Raw genomic sequence first — 17,432 nt, 5'->3', positions numbered from 1 at the left:
CCTCAGAAGATTTAAGAAGTGCCTCTTCATGACGAAAAAGTCACAGTTTGGTGCGGCGTTAGTGCGAAAACGGTCATTGGGCCGTTTTCTTCCAAAATGAAAGTGGCCATGCTGTTACCATCAATCAGGAGCGTTATCGCGACATGATGACCAATTTTGTGATGCCAATTATTCGTCGAAAGCGTATGAGGCAGTTCTGGTTTCAACAAGACGGCGCTCCACCGCATACAAGTCGAATAACAATTGATTTTCTGAAGAATTTGTTTCCGGGCCGTTTGATGTCGAAAAGTGGTGATTTGGACTGGCCACCGCGTTCGCCCGATTTGACGCCGCCTGACTTCTTCTTGTGGAGGTATTTGAAGTCAAAGGTTTACGTTAACAAGCCAAGGACCGTAGAAGAGCTCAAGGACAACATTCGTAAAGAAATAGCCGCTATTCCGGCCCAAATGTTGGCAAAAACGACGGAAAATGCAGCAAAAAGGGCACAATACGTCATCAACACCATTTGAGAGATTTCGTATTCAAAAATTGATGTAAACAAATCTACTTGGAACAAATTAAATGATTAACATTGCCAACCGCCAAATTTTTATTTTTTTTCTTTGATTTAAAAAAAAAAAACATGGGTCCGACGAATATGGGCAACCCTGTTTAACGGTACCCCCGATATTCAGTATTTTAATGATTTTAGCTACATTATTCACAGGAATTGTTTCAAATTTGGTGTTTGAAGTTCGTAATGGATACTACAGCCTTAGACAGAAAATTGTTTGTGCTGGTCCACGTTTTGGTATAGCCTCCATATATTCGGTATTTTGATGATTTTACCGACATTAGTCACCGGAATTATTTCAAATTTGGTATTTGAAGTTCGTAATGGAAACTGCAGCCTATGACAGAAAATTGTCTGTGCAGGTCCACGTCTTCGTATAACCCCCATATAACGGTACCTCTTGATATTCGGTATTTTGATGATTTTTCCGTTATTATTAACCGGAATTTTTCTCAAGTTTCGTAATTGAATATTGTAATGGCTTACGACAAAAACTGCCTATGCAGGTCCACGTCTTCGTATGGACCCCAATATTATGGTTTTATTCGGTATTTTTAAAATTTTAACAGAATTTTTAACGGATTTTATTTTTTTTTTTTTTTTTTCGAAAATTGCCAAATTCGTTCTCAATGGTGGAGGGTATTCGGGCTGAACTTAGCTGCATTTTTACTTGTTTTTTTTTTTTCCTTCTTTTATGGAACATTGATGTAAATTTCTTTTTGATAAACAATGGAAATCCTAAAAATTTTTGTCTTTGAAATCATCCCTCTAAGTAGATGCTCTGCTTGAGATTGAGATACATAAACTGACACAAAGTACTGTTTTAATCCTAAAATGTATGTTTAATGTATATGGAATTCTGGCGTAAAGATAAGATTTCAGATTTTTGACGTCTTCTAGAGCCTATAGCAAAATTTTATGATGTAATTGCTTCTAAACTGACTTCGGTCGGATGTGCCAAAATTCAGGTCATTTGAACTGATATTGGTGATTTGGTGCACAATTAAGCCGAGATCGGTTCAAGATATTTGGGGAAGCTATATTTAAATTTGAGACGATTCAAATTTCAATAGGATTCGTCCCTGGGCCAAACAAATATTGTTTGGAAATTTTTCTGTTTCTCGCTCTACTTTCGTAATCTCCTGGATTTTCTCTTTGATTGCGACAGGAAAAATGAACACATGTTCACATTCTGGTTCGTGATGGTCCACAGATGCCGAATAAAGATAGGAAGCTAAAATTTTGCACAGATCCGACTTTTATCTGCAGGCAGGTCAAGTTCGGAGATGGGCTATATCGGTTCACGATATCGTATAGTCCCCATATAACGGTACCCTGGTATTTTGATGATTTTAGCTAGAGCATTTAGATTTTAGTAGAGCATTATTTTTCGACGGAGTTTTTTTTATACCCTCCACCTTGGAAAGGAGGGATATTCCGTTTGTAACATCCTTAAATATTCGTCGTAGACCCCATAAAGTATATATATTCATAATCAGCATAAAATTCTAAGTCGATTTAACAATGTCCGTCTGTCTGTCTGTCCGTCTGTCTGTTGAAATCACGATACAGCCCACATTATTTGACGTAGAGCGCCAAAACTTAGCAGAGCAATTGGTATTGTGTGTAAGATGGTTGGTATTGAAAATGAGATATATCGGTTCACGTTCTGGTATACATATAACGGTACCTCCCGATATTCGGTATTTTGATGATTTATGCCATATTTTTGCACGGATTTGTCTGAAAATTGGTATTTGTAGGTCATAACTGGTCCCTGTACGTGTGGCAAAACATTGCATGTATAGGTCCACGTTTTGGTATAGCCCCCATATAAAGGTACCTTCCGATATTCGGCATTTTAATTATTTTTGCCACATTTTTTCACGGATTTGTCTAAAAATTGGTATTTGTTGGTCATAATGGTTTCCAGCTCCGGTGGCGAAACATTGCATGTATGGGTCCATGATTTGTAGGTCATAACGGGTATTTGTAGGTCATAACGGGTCCCTGTACGTGTGGCAAAACATTGCATGTATAGGTCCACGTTTTGGTATAGCCCCCATATAAAGGTACCTCCCGATATTCGGAATTTTAATTATTTTTGCCACATTTTTTCAGGGATTTGTCTAAAAATTGCTATTTGTTGGTCATAATGGTTTCCAGCTCCGGTGGCGAAACATTGCATGTATGGGTCCATGATTTGGTATAGCCCCCATATTCCGGTACCTCCCGATATTCGGTATTTTGATGGTTTTTGCCACATTTTTTACGAATATCTCTGAAAATTTGGTTGTTGTAGATCATAATGGGTCCCAGTTCGTATGGCGAGTCATTGTAAATATAGGTCCACGGTTTGGTATAGCCCCCATATAACGGTACCTCCCGATATTCGGAAATTTGATGATTTTTGCCACATTTTTTTCACGTATTTGTCTGAAAATTGGTATTTGTAGGTCATAATGGGTTCTAGCTTCGTTGGCGAAACCTTGCATGTGTAGGTCCATGATTTGGTATATCCCCCATATAACGGTACCCTCCGATATTCGGTATTTTGATGGTTTTTGCCACATTTCTTTTAATGTTTCCTTTACCCTAAGGTGGAGGGTATTAAAAGTTTGGCCCGGCCGAACTTAATGTTCTTTTACTTGTTACATTTTTCAAGTTTCTTTCAAATGGTGGAGGGTATAAAAAGTTCGGCCGGAACTTAGCTGTTTTTTTACTTGTTTTCTTTGAAAGAATCGAGTGTTAAATCGGTTGAGAAATAGAGTATTTATATTTTTTGCCCATTGTAATTAAACTGCAAAAATCTGTAAAATCGGTTGAATAATGCTTCAAAATACCATTATGTTGTTGGTACCCTTATATATTTGCGATATACCAAACCTGAGCCTGTGTAGACAAATATTTTGCTATAGGCGTTGTTATCAATTGTGAGTTTCAAATACCAAATTTAACACAATTCCGTTGGAAAATGTGCCTAAAATCAATTGGAGCTACAGGAAACCGTGGACAAAAATATACAACGTTCTGCCAATCCAATACAAACTCTGAATAACAATTTAGAGTCAATTTCGTATAAAAGGTTACTAAAATCACCAAACTAATGAAAATCGGATGGCACCGTGGTATGAGAGCTGTAAGAAAATGTGGACCGATATATCTTATTCTCAATACCAACTATTGCTTAGATATAACACAAAGTCATATGTCAAATTTTAAACTTCGACGTTATAGAATATGGAATGTATCTGGATTTCAAGAGACATCGTTAAATCTATTTAAATGTTATGCTGACATGATCAATCGAAAACATGTTTGGAGGTGTTGCCTCCTTTCCATGGCGGAGTGTATACAAATTGAAAGTTTAGCCATTTTATGAAAGCAATTATTTTCTAGATCACTTTCAACAAATGCATTCGATGATCTCATACTAATAATCTCCAAATCAAATCTAGCTCATCGGTATTCAAAGACGCATTCCAGTCAAAGCTATCGTTTAGCACAGACTTAGACAGCTGACGTTAAAAGAAAACTGAAAGTATTTCAATCATTCAATTGATTGCGAACAAAATCACTCAGGTATTTTTAAAGATTAGTCACGAAGTAGAATTGTGTTCCTTCAATATTGCTAATTTGAAAAATCATACTTTTATCGGCGTAGATGCTCATGATGACTGTGTTCAAACTTCTTTGAAAATTTGATGCAATTTTTTCTTCTTTCACTTTTTGTAGAGATTTCGTTTCAGGATTTTCGAATTCAAACACTTTTTCGTTTTTTTTTTTGTGGTTTGTGTTTAGTATCCAATTGTTATTTTTTTCGATTCGAATTCGTTTTTTGTGTTTCGTTGTCGTTATCGTTTAATCGGATCGGAAAGGTGTTTTTCTAGCTACATTTATACCATTTATTTTCGATTTATAATTACGACTAAATGATAAAATGACTGAATGGCTTGCAATTGCAATGGCGTTCGCAATTTGCATAGAGGAAAAAAATGGTTATGGAAATCACAATAATTTCTCAACACTCAGTCTGTGAGGTATGTCGGTGGGTACGTCATTTAAATCGTCGTAATTTTTTTTTATACCCTACACCACATAGTGGTAAGGGTATTATGTCTTTGTGCATTTGTTTGTAACATGGAGAAGGAAACGAGATAGACCCATAGTTACTTTTGAGAACCTTCATAGAATCACTTTCTGAGTCGATTTATGCATGTCCGTCCGTCTGTCCGTCCGTCCGTCCGTCCGTCCGTCCGTCCGTCCGTCCGTCCGTCCGTCCGTCCGTCCGTCCGTCTGTCCATGTATTCTTGTGAACAAAATGCAGGTCGCATTTATTATCCGATTGAGATGAAATTTTCCAAACAATATTTTTTTGGCCCAAGGACGAACCCTATTGAAATTGGTGAGAATCGGATCAAATTTAGATATAGCTCCCATATATATCTTCATCCGATTTCGGGTTAAATGAGCACCAAATGTCCACTATCAGTCCAAATTACCTGAATTTTGGCACACCCAACCGGGTTCGGCCTAGAAGCAAGTATATCAAATTTGGAGAAAATCGGTTCAGATATAGCTATAGCTCCCATATATATCTTTCATCCGATTTGATCTTTAAGTCCCTCACATTCCTACTATGCACTCCACAACCGTGATATTTGGTACCAGGTATTAGATGGAGCACAGAAATAGCTGTTTTAAATTTTATCGAAATCGGTTCAGATTTGGATATAGCTCCCATATATATCTTCATCCGATTTCGGGTTAATTGACCACCAAATGGCCAATATCAGCCCAAATGGCCCGAATTTTGGCACATGTGACCGAGATTAGCCTTAAAGTAAATACAACAAATTTGGAGAAAATCGGTTCTGATTTGGATATAGCTCCCATATATATCTTCATCCGATTTCGGGTTAATTGTGCTCCAAATGGCCGATATAAGCCCAAATGGACTGAATTTTAGTACATCGGACCAAATTCAGCCTAGAAGCAAGTATATCAAATTTAGTGAAAATCGGTTCAGATATAGATATAGCAAGCATATATATGTTTCATCCGATTTAGTGTTTTAGTCCCTTACATTCGTAATGTTCACTCCACAACCGTGATATTTGGTACCAGATATAAGGTACAGCCCAGAAATAGCTGTTTGTAATTTTATCGAAATCGGTTCAGATTTGGATATAGCTCCCATATATATCTTCATCCGATTTCGGGTTAATTGTGCACCAAATGGCCGATATAAGTCCAAATGGACTGAATTTTAGTACATCGGACTAAATTCAGCCTAGAAGCAAGTATATCAAATTTAGTGAAAATCGGTTCAGATACAGATATAGCAACCATATATATGTTTCATCCGATTTAGTGTTTTAGTCCCTTACATGTGATATTTGGTACCAGGTATTAGATGGAGCACAGGAATAACTGTTTTAAATTTTATCGAAATCGGTTCAGATTTGGATATAGCTCCCATATATATCTTCATCCGATTTCGGGTTATTGACCACCAAATGGCCGTAATAGCATCAATTTTGGCAAATCCGACCGAAACCAGCTTAAAAGCAAGTACACCAATTTTAGTAAAAATCGGTTCAGATATAGCTATAGCTCCCATATATATGTTTCATCCGATTTCGTCTTTAAATCCCTCACATTCGTAATATGCACTCCACAGAAATGATATTTGGTACCAGTTATCAGATAAAGCCCAAAAATAGTTGATTTTAATTTTATTAAAATCTGTTCCGATTTGGATATGCCTCCCATATATCTTCATCCGATTTCGTGTTAATTGTGCATCAAATGGCCAATATCAGCCCAAATGGCATGAATTTTGGCAAATCCGACCGAAACCAGCCTATAAGCAAGTACACACATTTTAGTAAAAATCGGTTCAGATATAGCTCTAGCTCCATATATATGTTTCATCCGATTTGCTCTTTAAGTCCCTTACATTCGTAATATACTCTTCACAGGAATGATATTTGGTACCAGATATCAGATAAAGCCCAAAAATAGTCGATTTTGATTTTATAAAAATCTGTTCAGATTTGGATATAGTATAGCATAGCATACTCTTCACAGGAATGATATTTGGTACCAGATATCAGATAAAGCCCAAAAGTAGTCGCTTTTAATTTTCTCAAAATCTGTTCAGATTTGGATATAGCACCCATATGTATCTTCATTCGATTTCGAGTTAATTGTGCAACAAATGGCCAATATCAACCGAAATGGCATGAATTTTGGCATATCTGCCCAAATTCAGCCTAGAAGCAAGGACACCAATTTTAGTAAAAGTCGTTTCAGATATAGCTATAGCTCCCAAATACATCTTCATCCGATTTCGGATTAAATGTGCAGCAAATGGCTAATATTGGTACATCAAATTTAGTGAAAATCGGTCGGATACAGCTATAGCTCCTATATATACCTTTCATCCGATTTGTACTTTAAGTCCCTCAAATTCGAAAAATGTACGATACAAGAATAATATTTGGTATCAGATGCAGCCAAGAAATATCTTCTTTTTCAGTTTTACAAATATCGGTTCAGATTTGGATATACCTCCTATATATATATTCATCCAATTTCGTGTTGATTGCGCACCAAATGTCCAATATCAGCCCAAATGTCCTGGGTTTTGGCAAATCTGACCGAATTCAGCCTAGAATCAAATACATCAAACTTGGTGAAAATCGGTTCAGATATAGCTATAGTTCGTAAAATGCACGATAGAATTAGATAGATTTTGATTTTGTACCAAATATCTCATAGAGCTCTGAAATGCCCTGTATAAACCTTTTTACGAGAGCTCTACTAAATATGCATAGTGGTGTAGGGTATCATATAGTCGGCCCCGCCCGACTTTTGAGCTTTCCTTACTGGTTTTTATTTATTTTATGTCTGTCGGTGGGCCGTATTTTTTTGTCCATTCCAAGACTGATAAACTCTGATGGGTGGTGGTGGTACATGATTCGAAGTGCGTAGTCCCGTCATCATCATCACCATCATCGACAACAACAACAACAACAACAACAACAACAGTAGCAGGAGCTTGGATTGTCTGATTTTTATGAATTATGAATACCAAAAGAAGCAACAGTCACAAAAACAACAATAAATAATTACAGAAGAGTGTTTATACTTAGCGGGTCTACGATCACAGCTAATGAGTCATTCATAAGATTTATTTTGTTTTTATTCAACTTCTACTTCTTCTTTTTTTTGTTTTGATTTATTTCCAATACCCTACGAAGGGCAAAGATCTATGCACCAAAGATAGGTCGAAATAAATAATCACCATAGTTAAAATTAATAAATGATATGGATTTATTAATGGGTTGTGACCACGGACCACAAGATTTATTAGCATTTTAAAAAAGAAGATAATATGCAAGCTCTATAAAAAAATCGAAATGCGTAAATCATATACATGGTCGGAATTCAGATATACGTATATACACATTATATGAGAATTATAATTATTCAAAATGTTGTTCATTTGTGGGAGAGGTACCAAAATGAGTGGTCCGTTCTAAACTCTATTTATACAAGATATAGAGCTAGTGAAAAGATTAAGATGTGCGAAAACAATCGGACTATAATTTTACATTTTTTCGGGAGTTAGGATTATTCAAAATTTTAAACCTTTGTGGGATAAATCCTTGGAATTGACCTTTTTCGCACCTGACCTAGAAGTGATATAATATATATAAGGATTTGCAAAGTTTGAACCACATCGGATGATCCTTATATTATAGAGAAAAATACAATAGGGGTAGGGCTAGAAATAGAGGACATTCGTATTGGCTTTTTGAAGGTTTACATCGAAAAGTAATCTAAACCGAGGGGAAAAGTTATCCCCTCTTTCAAATTTTTTGTAATTTTCGAACTAAGATTCCTCGGAATTCGTTGATTTTAGGTACAAAGTGCCCTCGGCAATAGAAATAGAGAACATTTGTATTGGCGTTTTGAAGGTTTACATCGAAAAGTAATCTAAGCCGAAGGGAAAAAATCTCTCCTCTTCCAATTTTTTTTTTAAATTTTCGAATTAAGATTCCTCGGAATTCGCTGATTTTAGGTACAAAGTGCCCTCGGCAATATTGCAGGTGAAAACATTGGTCGGTCCACAATATCGTATAGCCCCCACACAACGGTACCACCCGATATTCGGTATTTTGACGATTTTAGCCACATTTAGCCAATGGAATTGGCTGGAAATTTATATAAGGAGAACATTCTGAGTACTTTACCCTCTGAAAGAGAATTGTTTATATAGGTCCACGACATCGTACAGCCCCCATACAACGGTATTATAATAATATTCTATGACATATATTTTTTAGAAATTTTTGACATGCTACGATGCCTTTTGGTGACTCGCTTGAGGGATAAAATGATCGACAACGACGTTATTTCGATGAGGCACACTTTGGCCATACCAAATAATATATATACCATCTGTATCAATAGCATAAAGTAAACTTTTTATACCTTGGAGGGCATAATAAGTTGGCTCTTCAATTTGTAACTTCTCCAAATAAGCGTTTTGGACCCCACAAGGTATATACAATTTTAATCAGCGGAAGATTGTATTTTCGTAAGTCTCTATTGAATGAAGGTGACATTTAGGTCCTCAATTGTTTTTAGCCCCATATAAGCCGATTAATTATACCCTACACCACAAGGTGGTAAGGGTATTATGTCTTTGTACATTTGTTTGTGACAGGCAAAAGGAAACGAGATAGGCCCATAGAGAATCACATTCTAAGTCGATTTATGTATGTCCGTCCGTCTGTCCATGTATTTTTGTAAACAAAGTGCAATTCGCATTTATTGCACTATCCAGATGAAATTTTGCACAAATCATTTGTTTGGCCCAAGGACGAACCCTATTGAAATTGGAGATAATCGGTCAAAATTTAGATATAGCTCCCATATATATCTTCGTCCGATTTGCTTTTATTGTGCATTAAACGTGTAATAACAGTCCGAATAGTATGGAATTTTGCACGTACGATCAGATTGGAACTGAAAATTTGATTGAAATCGGTTCAGATATAGCTATAGCTCCCATATATATTTTTCATCCGATTTTTTATTTTTGTCCTCCGCAGCCGTAATATGCACTCTGTAACAACAATATTTGGGGAAATATATCGAATACAGCTCAGAAATACATTTGCTGAATTTTATTGAGATCGGTTCAGATTTGGATATAGCTCCATATATATAACTTCATCCGATTTACTTTTTATTGTGCACCAAACGTCTACTATTTGTCCAAATGGGATGGAATTTGGCACTTACGACCGAATTGAGTCTAGAAGCTAGTATGTCAAATTTGGTGAAGATCGGTTCAGATATAGCTATAGCTCCCATATAAACTGTTCATCCGATCCACATCCACAATCCGTAACAACGATATTCAGGGAAATATATCATATACAGCTCAGATTTATGTTTGCCAAATTTTATCGAGATCGGTTCAGATTTGGATATAGCTCCCATATATATATCTTCATCCATTGAATTCTCCCATAAAAACTTTTAATTGTTACGTGGAGCTCTACTAAATTAGCAAAGTGGTGTAGGGTACTAAAAAGTCGGGCCCGCCCGACTTTAGGACTTTTTTTTTACTGTTTTTTTTTTCTTTTTTTTTTATTTTATTGGAATTGTTTCAAATTTCCTATTTGGAGTTCCCAATAAGTATTACCATCTACTGAGAATTGCTCATGCATTCTTATAGCCCCCATATAACGGTACCCAATGATTCGGAGTTTGGCAAGAAGCCATAAAAATTGATTTATACAGAATAAATTCTACAAAGATATTCATTGCATCTTCATCCTCAAAGCCAACCAAATTTTTAAAAGTTTGTTCTTAAAAGGACCAAATCGTAGAAAATGATCAATATAATGGAATATTTTTCTCCAACTCCTAGACAAGTAAGCTAGACGGGTAATATTTAGAACAACTTCCTCAACAATAAAATCTACATATAAAAATGCCACAGGAAGGGTAACGATGATGCAACCTAACCGATTTTAATTCCGTTTTGAACAACAATAATTCCCTAAAATGGCTAGGTTGTTGGCTCATAGACTTTTGGGGCAATATGTTTTTTTTTTTTTTTTTTTTTTCAATTACAAAAAAGAACTGAATTCTCTTTCTTTTAATTTTATTGTTTTTTCATACCACACACAGACACACCCTTTCAATTCTCTCTTTATTCATTAAATTGAATTGTATTATTATTTTTTCTTGCTTTTCAAAATGATGACTACTTAAAATTCGCCTAATGAATGAAAGGAATGTCCAGCCCAGTACCGGCCAATTGGCAATCGTTGCCATAAATATGGCATTAGTTGTGGGAAGGCATAAATTTCTAGTGAATCAATTGCTCACTCGCATAGACGACACACACAGACAATTGTTATTAATCGTTGCAAATGATGTTTTGATTTTCTCTTTGTTGTTGTGGTTTTGTCTTTTGATGTTTTTTTTTTTTTTAATAAATTATAAACCATATTTGCAGTTGTTTTTCTTTTAATAGTGAAAAAGAGTATGGAAAGAAAATGTTTAAAAAATGCCAGCAGAGGTGGCTGTTTAGTGGACTACGTTGTGTGCACCACCGTTGGGTACATATCCAATGGAAAACAAGTAAGGAAAGACCAAAGTCGGGAGGAGCGACCTACCCTACACCACTATGCGTATTTAGTAGAGCTCCCGTAAAAAAATGTTTATATTCAGAATTTATGTGATGTAGATCATACCAACCATGATCTAAATAACATTGCTGTATAGTTCATGATATGACTTCGATAAGGATTATATTAAAACCATTTATTGGAGCAATAAATATACCGGATCAAGTTTAGCCGAATTGTAAAATTCGGTTGAATATGACAAAATCTACTTAATTTGGGCAGATATAATATACAGGGTGATATGAAGAAACTGCAACCACTTTCAGACTGCTGTCATTTCTAAGCCGCTCGTCCGACTGCTTTTGAAATTATTCCAGTGACAGCTCATTATATTGTTTACAAGCGTACAAAAGCATTTTGATGAGAATTTTCCAGAAAAAAATTATTCGTGATGGAATTCAAGCGTGATACTGTGATTTTTTTTATATTCGCCTGGAAAACCACAAGTGGCTATCGTTAGAGTACTCCAGCATATAAATGTGAGTAAATCTTTCACGTCTCGTGCCATCGCTCGTTACTGGTAGCGTAGCCCGACGTCAAGGAAGTGGACGGAAGAAAACAGCAACATCAGCAGAAATGGTTCGAAAAGTAAAGAAGTGACTTGATTGAAACCCGCGTCGCAGTGGCCCAAAAATGGCCCGTGAGCTGAACATATCGCAATATTCCATTCGGCAAATATTGAAAAATGAGCCATTGAAATTCCAAAAATGCAAGAACTTATACCGCAACAGAAAGAAAATAGACTCAAAAGAGCTAAAGAGTTGCTGTGCTTGGCCGAAAGTGGTGAACTGCAGAATTTGGTTTTTTTCCGGTAAGAAAACAAACAAAATGATCGTGTATACTTGACAAAGAGGTCAGCTGAAAATGTGTGACCTTTGGTAGGCCACCAGAACTCAATCACCGGCCATGTTTATGTTGCGGGTGTGGGCCACGATAACAGCCAATGGTCGCTCTCCGCTCGTATTAATCGACCGTGGCATCAGAATAAATGCCCAATTTTATCGCGAAAATATTCTGAAGGGTGTATTAAAGCCTTGGGCACGCAAACATTTTGGCCCCAGACCTTGGACATTCCAACAGGACTCAGCACAATCGCACTCAGCACGTGTCACCCAAGAATGGTTACAAAATGAGGTTCCTCGCTTCATTTTCAGAGCACAATGGCCACCAAAATCTCCGGATTCCAATCCGTTGGACTTTTGTGTCTGGAGAATTTTGGAAAGCAAGATTGGCACTAAGAAATACCAAAGTGTCGATCACCTCAAGCAAGCGCTTCGCCGGGAATGGGCCAAAATACTGCATAGCAACATTCGGGCAGCGTGTGTCGGTTTCATTGGCCGTTTGAAGGCCATAATTCGTGAGAAAGGTGACAAATTCGAACAAATCTAAACTTATTCTAAAATTTGATGCCATTTCCGACAGTTTTTGCATTCATTCAGGAACATTTAAAAAAATGTAAAAAATATGGCGTTCGACTTTGTTGCAGTTCTTTTATCTCACCCTGTATATGGGAGCTATATCTAAATCTGATCCGATTATCACCAATTTCAATAGGGTTCGTCCATGGGCCATACAAATATAGTTTGCGAAAATTTCACCTCAATCGGATAATAAATGCGACCTGCATTTTGTTCACAAGAATACATGGACAGACGGACGGACGGATGGACGGATGGATGGGCTGACATGCATAAATCTACTCAGAATATGATTCCATAAAGATCCTCAAAAATAACTATGGGTCTATCTCGCTTCCTTCTCCAAACGAATGCACAAAGACATAATACCCTTTCCACTATGTGGTGTTGGGTATAAATACTGCGAAATTTGGGTGGTCTATCTGTCTAGGATTTATGGTACACGTTTGATATTCCTTCCATAGAACCACAAGGAATGGTCTGATACATTGCATCTTCACACCTGATCTTGTGTTACTACAAATTTTGGCATGCGTGAAACTTGAACACAATCGGACTCTTATTTCACATTTTGTAAGGGCTATGATTATTCAAAATGTTGACGCTCTGTGGGGGAGGAACTCGATAGAGTGGACTAATATTGCCAATTTTCGCGCACGACCTAGCACTGATACAAATATTAGGTTTTGTAAAGTTTAAACAGACGTGTATAATTCCTTCCTGTTCTATGACGTAAATTATTTTCTATGCAAATATTGACCTTTTGTGGGTAAGGTACCAGGTGCCCATCTCCGAAGTCGATCTAATTTTGATAATAATATTACGACATGCCAAGTTTGGAATAAATCGGATACTCCCTTCGAGAGTTATCGTGCACATCAGCCAGCCAGACACACGGACGGACACTTCTAGATCGACTCCAAATGTCCTGAAACGGACTTGGCCATAAGAGACCTAAGGTCTAAAACCGTTTTTTCGGTGAGGCACATTTTGGCCTTATCAAATGATATATACCCTCTGAACCCATATGGCTGAGGGTATAATAATTTCCCACGTTGTATATTCCAAATACTAATTTCCTACAAGAAAATATCACTAAGGCTGTCGGAAATTCTCTCTTGTTTGACTTTCTAAAACCTTTTGCGTAGGGTACACAAAATGAAATAGAAATTAGTTGTTTTTCTTTTTTCTTTTTTTCCCCTTGGATCATCGTCCACTGTCATTCACTGTCGTTCAACCGTTGAAAGGGAAACTTTTAAAGAAAAATTATGATGATGACGATTATTAAGTGTTATTTATGTTGTTGCTGCTATTGTTGTTGTTGTTATATTTTATGGCAAATTTTCATTTATGACATTCGCTTAAATGTCTTGTAATTTATGGTAATTTGTTTCAAGTTGATTGTTTGCTATTCATTATGAAAATCTCTCACATGTGTGTGAGTGTGGGTATGTATGTGAGAGAGTAAAATAAATCATAGAAAGGTTGCTCGTAAAGAAAACTTGCCATTAGACGTTGACGAGGAAAGTGATGAAATTGCATGAAATGAATAATAATCAGATAATAATGGAATATAAAAATAAATAGTCAAAGCAATCGATTAAGCTTAACGCAATCGAATGTTAACCCATTTCGATCCTCTGCTCGATTTTTCGAACAGTAAAAACACACTTTTTGATACCCTCATCCATATGGTAGAGGGAGGGTATATATCATTTGATACGGCCATAGCGTGCCTCATCGACATAACGATTTTAGACCCTGGGTCTTTTTGGACACTTGGAGTCGATCTAGCGATGTCCATCAGTATGTCTCTCTGGCTGGCTGGTGCGCAAAATAACACTCCAAGGGAGTATCCAATTTGGTCCAAACTTGGTACATCGTAATTAGATCGAGTTCGGAGATGTTCCCCTCAAAAATCGAAATTTCAAAAGGAAAATTTACTGCACAGGAGGAGAAAGGATAATCCAATTTTGCTCCAACTTTGCAAATCCTAACATTTTCATTAGTACTCGCTCAGGTGCGAAAATAGACAATATCTGTCCACCCCATCCAGTACTTCCCCGATAAAGGGTCAAAATTTTGAATAAAATGTTACTCTAATAAAATGTAATATTAGTGTCCGATTGTCTTCAAATTACACACATCACAATATTTTTATTAACCCAAGGTCTGGTGTGGAGATGGAATATATCGGTTCACTGCTTCTGGTAGCTCCCCAACAAAGGGTCAAAATTTTGAATATCCATGAAGCTCATAAAACGCAAAAATTACATCCGATTCCAGTCAGACTTGGTACATCTCAATATTTCAACAAAAATAAAATCTGTCATGTTAGAGATCGGAGCATTCCTTCTGATACTTCCCGCACAAAGGGTCAAAGTTTTGAATAACCAAAACGATTAAAAATCCAAAATAAGCATCCGGTTGTCTTCATATTTCACACATCCCAATATTTCTACCAACGCAAGATCTGCTGTGAAGATGGAATATATCGGACCCCTCATTTAGGTACCTCCCCCACAAAGGGTCAAAATTTTGAATATCCATGAAGCTCAAAAAGGCGAAATTAACATCCGATTCTATTCAGACTTTGCACATCTCAATATTTCCATCAACACAAGATCTATCATAAAAATGTTAGAGATCGGAGCATTTCTGCTGGTACCTCCCTCACAACGGGTCAAAGTTTTGAGTAACCAAACCGATTATAAAATCCAAAATTAAGCATCCGGTCCTCTTCATATTTTACACATCCCATTATTTCTACCAACACAAGATCTGCTGTGAAGATGCACCCCTCATTTAGGTACCTCCCCCACAAAAAACCAAAATTTTGAATATCCATGAAGCTCATAAAAAGCGAAATTAACATCCGATTCCATTCAGATTTTGCACATCTCAATATTTCCATCAACACAAGATCTGTCATGAAGATGTTAAAGATCGGACCATTTCTTATGGTACCTCCCTCTCTTTGTGAGTTTTTGAATAATCAAATCGACAATAGAATTCGAAATAAACATCCGGTTCTCTTCATATTTCACACATCTCTTGTGAAGATGCTATATATATCTGCGAACCTCTTCTGGTACCTCATCCACAAAGGGTCTCAATTTTCAATACTTTTATCTGTCATAACTTTGCGAAAGCAGTCGCCAATTTTTCACAACTTGCTATATCTGAATATTTCTCTCAACCAGAAACCTGACATGAATATGGAATTTATCGGAATTTATGATTTCGAATACAATTGGATATAAATGTTCAATTTTCTTGTAATTTTGCCCACACCAATATTTTTATCTGTGTTAGATGAAATATGAAAATGGAATGCTTCGGTCGACTATATCTGGCACCTTATGCACATTTTAGCATTTTCTAAAAATCTGTCGATGTCTCATATAAGGTGAATGAAGTATTCGATATAGTCCAAACAGGGCACGTTGCAGTATTTTTATCATATTTATTTAGGTACGATACGAAATGGACAATGTTGGCCCATTCCTTCGAAGCCTGCTCCATAGAAGGTCAAATAGTTGAAAAATCATAACAAAAGTCAAAATATATCTAAATAATCGATCATTGGCTGATGGTATACGTATATCGGTAAAACCGACTAATACTTTTAAACTTCCTTTAAATTAAATAATTCCATATATTTTACTTACATCGACTTCGCACACGATCGGCAATTGTTTTCTTTTCATCATCCTCGGCAGGTAATTCCAAAAAATTCTCTGTCGATCGACTCTTGTATCGCTGGGTGAATTGTTGCGGCTGGACGTCTTCTTTGATCATTTGAGCACGCAAAATTTCCGATTCTGAGACAATCTGTAAAGAAATGAGAAGAAACCCCATTCAAACATTAATAAAATAAATACAAATGAAGAATTTGAAGTTTTAATTCTGAAAAATTCCAAGAATTCATTTTTAATTTACATTTGCCATTTTGTGTTTTAATAGACCCTCCTATCACAGATTTTTGATAACGAATTTCTGTTTAATTTCCTACAACAATAATGAACAACAAACAATCGATATTCTAAAAATTAGCAAGAAATTTTTCAATTAATGACAAATAATTGCAAGCGCTTTTAGGTGAGGTTGGTTTGAATGGTCGAGACTTGACGTCCCTCAATCACGGTTCTCCATCTTTTTTGCAATTGCAATGCAATGAGTAGTTGTCTCCGTGCCATTATCACTCACATTTGTGCATTTTAAGGCCACCCTCCCCCTCCTCTCAACCTCCTTTGTTTTTTAACACTGCAAAGAGCATGCCAATCCCTTGCACTCAATTGCAGTTGCAGTGACATCATTAAATGCACGTAGTCTCTTCATTTTGAGTGAATTGTCTCGAAATGACAAAAGAAAAATAATTAAATACCAAATAAAGAGTTTGTATTCAATTTTATTTATTTATTTTATTTTTTTTTTTAATTTTCATTTTTTTTTCATTTTTTATAATATGTGCACAAATGACTGATAAGACAAGTTTCTGTCTGGTGTAACGGCCACTATGTGATGACGAGGGTAGGTCTTTTAATTGCAGCGATATGTTACGAGAGTACAAGCACCTTTAGCAGTATAGAGGTGTGATATATAAATATCATTGTTTGTGGTTAGTAAATGTTGATATCTAATCAAAATACATTGTCTTTAGTTGGAAAAATGTTTTTAGTTATGGGCTAATATTTTTTGGAAGGTAGTAAATATGTAAAAATTTTATGAAAATGACTC

General features: G+C 36.3%; 1 protein-coding gene across 1 annotated transcript in view; it reads right to left on the bottom strand.

The window, feature by feature from the left end:
• LOC101893978 (uncharacterized) overlaps positions 1-17,432 on the bottom strand; it is a 71,510-nt gene that overhangs the window by 8,941 nt on the left and 45,137 nt on the right. Inside the window, exon 2 of the mRNA XM_005182191.4 lies at positions 16,364-16,526. Within this exon, the coding sequence (XP_005182248.2) occupies positions 16,364-16,526 (163 nt within the window). The remainder of the gene's footprint in view (positions 1-16,363; positions 16,527-17,432) is intronic.

This window comes from Musca domestica, unplaced genomic scaffold, assembly GCF_030504385.1.
Source record: "Musca domestica strain aabys unplaced genomic scaffold, Musca_domestica.polishedcontigs.V.1.1 14, whole genome shotgun sequence".
Classification (NCBI taxonomy): Eukaryota; Metazoa; Arthropoda; class Insecta; order Diptera; family Muscidae; genus Musca; species Musca domestica.
Note: the sequence above shows the minus strand (reverse complement) of the source record. Positions and strands in the feature narration are given on the sequence as shown.